The following is an 8,857-nucleotide window of genomic DNA, read 5'->3' as shown; positions in this document are numbered from 1 at the left end:
AGACCTCTGCCTGCCTCTGCCTCCCAAGTGCTGGGATCAAAGGCATTTACCACCACTGCCCCGCAAGGATTCTTTAAATAGCACACACCTAATATTTGGCTACAAGCACCAGTAGCATGGTGCGAGGTTAAAATGAAGTCTTTTGGCTGGGTTTGTTTCTCACAGTTACCCGAGGTCTTTTCCATAGAGATTCATGAGTGTTTTTCCTGATGCCTTTTCCAAAAGACCAGATGTCTAGCATTCGGATTACATGGAAGCTACCCTTTGAAGGCACCAGTTTCTTGTAGTCCTCCGTTGGGAATAAAAGAATAGATTCCAGGGCTGGAAGCAACCCCCACATAAGCCCCTTTTAGGAACTTGGAGGGAGGTGGTTAGTTACTCTTCAGGAGAAGGCCAGTGGCACGGCAAGAGTCTTATTCAGTGTTCTGTTGCTATGAAGAGACACCATAACCAGTTGAGAGGTTTAGTCCATTATCATCACGGTGGGAAACACGGGGGTGTGCAAGCAGACATAGTCCTGGAGAGCAGCTGAGAGCAAAAGAGAGTGAGCCCCTGGGTCTGGCTTGAGCTTCTGAGCATTCCAAGTTCACCCCACCCTTAGTGACACACTTCCTCCAGTACAATCACGCCTACTTCAAGAGTCACACCTCTTAATACACTGTGAACCTATGGGGACCATTTTCCTTCAAACCGTCACAGCAGAAGACAGCTGTAGGTGGAGAGTTTTAGTTTTTCTTTTCTTTTTCTTTTATTATACTGGGGTCTCAAACCCAGGACATCATGCAAGCTAGGCAGGCACTCTACAATCTACAAGTCCTCTTTTCGTTGTTTTTTGTTTGCTTTTTTTTTTTTTTTACAAAATTTCTCTGTATAGCCCTGGCTGTCCTGGAACTCGCTCTGTAGACCAGGCTGGTCCACTCTAGAATTCACAGAGATGTACCTACCTCTGTCTCTTGAGTGCTGGGATTAAAGGTGTGTGCCACCATTACCACCACCAGGTTGAGGGTTTTAGAATTCCCTTGGTTCTCAATACCTTTGCTGATGTTTGTTGATGATGATCACAACAGAGAAGTTTCTATGTAACAGACAAAACTAGCAGGCCTACCAGGGAAGGATGTGTCTCTGACTGAAGAGAAGACTTGGAGCTTCCTGAATTGGGAAGGTCCCCATTGTCATAGCCAGAGCTCTCCAATGAAGACAAGGCTTTATGCAATCTGGATAGAAACAAGGATCAGAGTAAAGCCATGGACCTTTAGGGCATAGATTCTCAGATCTCAAGGCTTTGACTGTCCACGGTCTGCACTTATGGCTGAATGAGGGGGGTGTTACTGTAGTTAGGGCACACATGGGGGTATTTTTGACAATCCTTTAAATTACCCCATCATTCTGGCTTAACATCACTGCTAACTGACCACTGCTGTTGGGAGTATATGGAATCAATTTTCCCAAATAGAACTTTTATTATAGCTCCTTCTATAATAGCAAATTACCTCATGGTTCTTCAGTTCATTTACTGTTTTATGGAAGTTCTTAGAGTGTCTATAGACTTCCTGTCATCCCCCCTCCTCCACCCTCTTCTAGTATCTTACTATGTAGCCCAGGTTGTCCTCAAACTTGAAATTACCCCAGTATAGCCTTCCCAATCCGAGATTTGATGTATGGCCCATCTTAGCCTAAAGGATCTCATTTTGAATTCATGGATTCACCCAAATTCATATACTTTATACCAGCATGAATATCTTTTATCTTTCCTCAGCTGGCATGTCTAACTGAGGCCAGTTTATTCAGCCGTCCAAACATTTTATTTCTAGAAGAAATTTGTATTCCAAGAGTAAATTTAAGCCAGTGATAATAATATAATATTAGCAGTTTATAGTTTATCGTCTTACTTTTGAATCAGCTACATATAAGAATTAAGTCAGGAGTATCAGAGAAAATACTAGAAGGTCTGCAGAAGGTATGATGATCTCATACCAGAGATACCAGATCACGGACGTCTTTTTCTAAGCACGAAGGTGCATGATCCTAGACTTTAGAGTGTTACAGCAATGCACGGAGGAGAGTCAAGAAAGCTGCACAGGAGGGGTGGCTAAGTGGCACCATCAATAAAAGAAGCAGGGAAGTTACTGAGTTTAGTTGGGGTCCTGACTCAGTTGAGTTGGCTTAAATCTTCTAAAAGCCCTGCTGCGGCGGATATGACTCTTAGCTAAGATAGGCAAACAGGAGCCGCTAGACCCAAGGAAAGACAAAAGTGCATAACGGGTCTTTATGGTTGAGCTGACACCCTTGTCAACTTGCTCAGACTTTGCATGGCTGAAAAGAAAAGTGGTGTTGTAAGCCTAGACTCTTAAAAGAAAAAAAATCTTTTGGCACGTAACTGTTATGATAAGTTTGTTGTTTAAGCATAAACATGCTTCTATTTTTCATATTTAATTTTGATTATCTATTCTTTGAGGAGTTTATAAACATACACAATGTATTTGGACCATATTCACTTTACACTCCTCCCAGAAGTTCCTCATCTCCCTCCCAACTTCAATTTTTTTTTTCTTTACAGCCTATTAACTCCAATTAGAACCATCTGTACATGTATATAAGGTCATCCACAAGAGCTTGGGCAACTTAGAAAGAACCTAAAAAGAAAACTGAGCCCCCTCCTTCAGTCTATCAACTGCCAGTAGCTCTTAGCTCGGGAGTGGGGCCTTGTGAACTCTTTCTCCTCCCAATAAGCATGCTTTTTTAAAACCTAAAACAAAAGTATAACCCTTGGAATACTTTTTTATTAACATATTTTACATAAATATGGTTAACTATGAAAAAAGTCAGCTTTTATTTTAACTTATCATCTTTTTATGACTAAGTTCAATAGGCAAAAGAGAGCTCATGTTAGTTTTAAATTAATTGAAAGTCAAAGGATATTTAGCAATCTGATTATCCACGTTGTCCTCCTTGTCACAGGATGAAGGGGACCATCTGTTAGAGGCCACTTGTAGCAACCTGAAGACAGTTTAAGCTGCAAAAGACATATGATGACCTTCTTCTGGTTTTCAGGCCTGAATTTGGGAAAGCAAGAATCAAGAAGAGTTGGTCAAGACACAAGATGTAAGTCCTACCTAACTGGAATCAAGAAATAATTCTGACAACATTGTAGAATCATAGTTAGCAGTAGTTGCTAGTAGCTTAACTATGAATTTTGGGAAAGCAAGGGATCTTTCTGAAAACAGCTTAAAAGGATATTACAGACAAAAATAACAGTGTTTTATTGATAAAAATTACTCATGGGCATAAAATAAGAATTATTTTTCATAAAGACCCACATTCTAATTTGACTTGCTTTGTACATTATCTGTATAACAATTTACAACAGATGTTTTCTTTTTTTTTCTTTCTTTGTTTTTTTTTTTTTTAATTTTTGAGACAGGGTTTCTCCGTAGCTTTTGGTTCCTGTCCTGGAACTAGCTCTTGTAGACCAGGCTGGCCTCGAACTCACAGAGATCCGCCTGCCTCTGCCTCCCGAGTGCTGGGATTAAAGGCGTGAGCCACCACCACCCGGCAACAGATGTTTTCTTAATATGTTTATTTATCTAGATGTACACATACATTCAAATAACTGGTATTTTGAAAATGTTTGGCATACTGCCACCACCCTACCAGCCACCTGCGCTAGACAGAGAGATGCTACTCTCATCCTTACTCAGAGAAGCTTCTCTTTGCAGTGGAAGCAGGGCTCCATGGCTTCTAGGTGCCGAGAGCACATCACAGCTGAGCCCATGATATCAGAGCATCTACTTGAAGCTTGGAGGGGACCTGGGGAGAGGAGGGAACACGGGATGAGGCAATGTGGAGTAGGAAGAAAGGGGGAAGGGCTACAAAGTACTCTCTTCTGGTCATGACAAAGCCCCTGGAAACACCAGCTAACAGCAGCTGTGAACGGGCGGGGGCCGATAGATTGGGTTTGTCAACAGGCAGCCATAGATTCTACAGGGGCACAAGCGCCTACCTCTCTCTGCTGCGCAATTAGCTACTGGTGGATCTTAGAGGTGAGGGAACCTGTGGTCTTCAGATCCTGGTTCAAATCTCTGGGTCACAAACGGGAAGGCTGTAGATGGGGCCCTTGTGGGAGTGAAGTGTATGTTCCGTGGGTACCTGAGAAGAGAGTATGTTCTGCTCTTGTCGAATGAACTGTTCTGTAGATCCAGTTCCATCAGTTGGTTTAGATGCTTTCAGTTTCTTGGTGTTCTTCGTGTTTGCCTCCTTGCTTCCTATCAGTGGCTGAGAGGGGAGAGGGTCGTGAGGTCACTAATGTAACTGGATTTGCTCTGATATCCTATTTGGGGCTAAGTACCATGGCCTTTCCTTTAACGAAGCATCTCATGGGATTCATGTCCTGTCAAAACTACTTTTGGGAAGTTCAGAATTAAACAAAAAAACAAACAAAAAATTCTGGTGTTCCTATGAGACCATAGGAAGCTAGCACTGGCTCATGGCTTACAAATGCTAATTCTCCTGATAGCCAGGGCTCAGAAGCACTTAGACCTAGCTCCCCACTCTTCTTATTGGTCATCTCTCCCCTAAGTGTACTCCCTTTTTCTCATCAAAGTCAAACTCCCCAAGTCTGTTATCTTGCGTCACGTATTCATAGCTCTGTTGCTTGGTGTATCCTGTTAGAAATCGTATGTCTTCATAGTGGAGAAATTATTTTATCAGTAGAGAATATTCTGTTTTCTGGTAATTTTCTTGGCTCTTAAATCTGGAGCCGTTTCTGATTTGATAACTTACTTTATTTCCTTTTCCTACATGTCAATATGGCTATTTGAGGTGAGTTTCTTGAGGGCAATGTCTAAATAGGTCTTTTGTCTTCACATTTCAAACTTTCAGTCTGCCTTTTTACTTGTAAATTTAGACCATTGATATTTAGTGTACTTACCGATGTATTGGGGTTATGATTATTTTTTCTGTCTATATTACTTGATTTCTTTTTACTGTCTTCATGTTGGTTACCTGAACTATTTAAAATATCATCTTAATTCATCTTTAGTGTTTTAGTATAAGCTTTTGTACAGTTTTTTATGTAAATATTCTTATCACAATCTCTCAGCACAATTTTGTCAGTTCAAGTGGGGTATAGAATCTTAACCCCCTTCATATATCCTTATTTCCCCTTATAAAGAACATACCAGTCAATAGCTCTTCTACATCCATTTAAAACCACATCAAACAGTATTATTGTTTTTATTTCAAGCATCAAATATACCTTAGAGTTGAAAAGGGAAAGGGAAGCTGCTGTTCTTGCATTCTTTTGCTCAAATGTTCTTTCCCTTTTGCTGATATTCTAAGGTTACTTTTTATTTGTTGCTTTCTATTTGGGGAATTTTATTTAGGTATCCTTTTAAAAAATATTTGTATATTTTTATTTTATGGTATGGATGTTTTACCTGCATGCCTGTAGGTCCACTGTGGGTATGCCTGATGTCCGTAGGGCCACCGTGAGTATGCCTGATATCCGTAGGTCCACTGTAGTGTGCCTGATGTCCGTAGGGCCACCGTGAGTATGCCTGATGTCTGTAGAGGTCACAAGAGAGGGTCAGAGGAACTTGCTTCTCTCCACGGGAGAATAAATGCTGCAAATGTTTGATCAATGATCAGGAAGAAAACTGAGACTGAACAAAGTAATTTTTATGTTAATTTCTTTTTAACCCAATATAGAGAGAAAACTTATATCCTAGCCTCTGTCCAACTCCGTATCAGAAATGGAACCAACTGAGGCCTCAAGCAATAATAGTGACAGGAACTGTACAATAGAAAACTTCAAGAAGGAATTTTACCCCATCGTATACCTGGTAATATTCGTCTGGGGAGCGTTGGGAAATGGCTTCTCCATTTATGTCTTGCTACAGACTTATAAGAAGTCCACGTCTGTAAATGTTTTCATGCTCAACCTGGCCATTTCAGACTTTTTGTTCATAAGTACCCTGCCCTTCAGGGCTGATTACTACTTAAGAGAGTCCAATTGGATATTTGGGGATCTGACCTGCAGAGTAATGTCTTATTCCTTATATGTCAACATGTACACTAGCATTTATTTCCTAACTGTGCTGAGTGTTGTGCGTTTCCTGGCCACTGTCCACCCTTTCCAGCAGCTCCATGTCACCAGCGTCAAGACCGCCTGGATCCTCTGTGGGATCATATGGGTTTTTATCATGGCTTCCTCAGCCATGCTTCTGAAGAATGGCTCTGAGAAGAAGAACGGCATTATACTGTGCCTGGAGATAAGTCCCCTGAAGTTTAAGAAGCTACTGATCATGAACCACATTGCGTTGGTGGCAGGCTTCCTGCTCCCATTTGCCATACTCACCATCTGCTACCTACTGATCATCCGGGTCTTGTTAAAGGTGGAGATTCCAGAATCGGGTCTGCGGGCTTCTCACAGGAAGGCCTTGGTCACCATCATCATTGCCATGGTCATCTTTCTCCTGTGCTTCTTGCCTTACCATGCACTGCGAACCCTCCACCTGGTCACATGGAAAGCAGGTGCCTGTGGAGACGCATTGCATAAGGCCACGGTCATCACGCTGGCCTTGGCTGCGACCAATAGCTGCTTCAATCCCTTTCTCTACTACTTTGCTGGAGAGAATTTCAAAGATCGATTAAGGGATGTATTCAACAAAGATTGTCTACGAAAGGCAAAGACAAAGTGCTGTCTTCCTCAGATAGCTGAAGAGCAGAAATAAGAGTTTGGGGAGCTGTATGCAGGTGTGCTCGTGACTCTTGGTGTTCACCTTCATTCCCTCATGGTCTCCAATTTGTATTTACTTCATAATCAACACATCTTGGTTCCCAGCATTGAACTGACCACAACGTTTGCGAATAAAGCCTATTTCAGAGATGTCATTGGATGCATTTGTAATAGTTGGGACTAAATGAGAAATGTAGAAGAAGTATTTCTCCTGGAATCTTGCACACTGAAACATGACATTGGGGAAAATGGCCAAGCACAGTCATGTCAGCTTAGCCATGCTATGCTAAGTCTCTGGTCCAGGCAGTCCCAACTTTAAGACATCCTCAAGCACCCCAGCTTCTCAACTCCTTCCCCTATTAAAGCCTTTGAGACACAGCCAAACCTACCAGGGGCCTCCGTGTAGCATGGAGAACATCCTAAGAACTCAGGTGCAGACTTTGGTTTGAAGAGGAAGACTGCCCTGTAACAAAGCAAGTCCAGACAAGGTTGGTGAGAGGAAAAGGAAGAGAAGGACTAACAGAAAAGAGAGTGAATGATACAGAGAGGTAAAGAGTAATTTCATGTTGCCCCAAGAGCAAACCAAGTAGAGGAATGTGCCTGCTGTGTATTTTTTGCCAGGGATTTGGAAGACCAAAGAGTGGAGTGGGCTGGAATCACTTCTCTAGGGGATACAGGGATTGTGTGTGGAAAAGGGAAGAGGTGGAGTCATGGACTTGTATCTCAGTTTTACTTTTAGACCTGGGTTTGGATTGGCATCAATGTAGTCATCGCTCCCTCCTATTGACCCACTGGTGTCGGGGCCAGCTTGATTTGGGAAATAGCCAGGCCAGCTTAAATTAAACAATTATATTTTTAATTGTTATAAGGGGAAACTCATGCCACAAGAATGGGAAGTTAGAGTTCTTCTGTGTCTGGCGGGAATTGCTCAGAGAGAGTGCACACCTGGTCTGTCCCAGTTTTTCTTCCTGAGCTCCAGGTAGCCACGCCTTAACTAGGCATGATTGGTTAACAGATCTTCCCCATCATCTCCCCCTTTTGTCTAAACAAGATCTATCCAAAACCAATACAAACATATACAATAGGAACAGATACCAAATATAAAATTACAAACAATATAAACAATATTAAGCAAGAAACACATCGCAAAAGTTTTACTAAACATTTTATTTTAAGGAGTCTAAATCTTGCAATGAAATTAAGCTTGGCTAAATGATGAGGAAGGTAACTTCAACTAGCCAGTCTTCAACCCCATCAATGATCTAAGAAGGGAAATAATATTACTTGAGTAAGCAGGAAGTGCAATTGAGCAACTACCAAATCGTGCAACAAATGACAGAGACAACTGGCTACCTGGGCAATCACCCAAAGTCTCATTTGCAATGTTGAAGCAACCAACTTTGGCTAAGGCCTAAAATGACTGACAGACCATGTTCAAAGGCAAGAAACTTTTAAAAACTATCTTACCCTGTCTTGGCAAGATTTGACAATCCTGTTTTATCCATTTATGGATACTATGTATCTTTGTCAGTGGTTGAGGTATGGGCATTTCTTTGCCCAAAGGCCAGTTCTGCCAAGAAGAAAACAAGCTCCGGATGGAATGTCTTCGGTGCTCAACATTTTCTCTGGAAAAGGTCCATGCTGCCAGGAGCAATTATGTCTCATGTCAATAGAACTCTAAGTTATTTAAACGCTATTTTCTACAGTTCTTTGAAGTGGTTGAGGATTATCTATCTATGCAGAATATAATCTCTATGTATCTAAAGAACTTCATTAGTCTAACTATAAGTATGACAAGCATAGATGACTATTGATCTATAATTCTTAATACCTATATAACTTAAAGACTAAGACAATAAACAACTGCGTAATAAATGAGGACAATGACCTCCAAATGTAAACAATGTATAAGTATCTTGATCAGAGGTAGAAATGTACACTGTAATATTGTAAATATATATATATATAATGTTTTAAACAGGTAGAAGCATGCATGCATACAATATTATTTAACTTTGTATAAATATATAAGAATCTATACCAATGTAATTGTTTATAAATAATAACTCATAAACCAATCTATTATCTCATCATCAACTACCCCCCTTTTTTTTACAAAAG

General features: G+C 41.0%; 1 protein-coding gene across 2 annotated transcripts in view; it reads left to right on the top strand.

Annotated features, from left to right (window-relative positions):
* Positions 1–7,837, top strand: part of Cysltr2 (cysteinyl leukotriene receptor 2) — a 15,933-nt gene extending 8,096 nt beyond the window's left edge. Inside the window, exons 3-4 of one of the 2 annotated variants that reach the window (XM_026783268.1) lie at positions 3,052–3,102; positions 5,707–7,837. In XM_026783268.1, the coding sequence (XP_026639069.1) occupies positions 5,751–6,731 (981 nt within the window). In that variant the 5' untranslated portion in view covers positions 3,052–3,102; positions 5,707–5,750 and the 3' untranslated portion in view covers positions 6,732–7,837. Of the gene's footprint in view, positions 1–2,958; positions 3,103–5,706 lie in introns of both variants that reach the window. The other variant, XM_026783267.1, reaches the window with a different exon arrangement.
* The last annotated feature ends 1,020 nt before the right edge of the window (positions 7,838–8,857 follow it).

This window comes from Microtus ochrogaster, chromosome 17, assembly GCF_000317375.1.
Source record: "Microtus ochrogaster isolate Prairie Vole_2 chromosome 17, MicOch1.0, whole genome shotgun sequence".
In the NCBI taxonomy this organism is placed as follows: domain Eukaryota; kingdom Metazoa; phylum Chordata; class Mammalia; order Rodentia; family Cricetidae; genus Microtus; species Microtus ochrogaster.
Note: the sequence above shows the minus strand (reverse complement) of the source record. Positions and strands in the feature narration are given on the sequence as shown.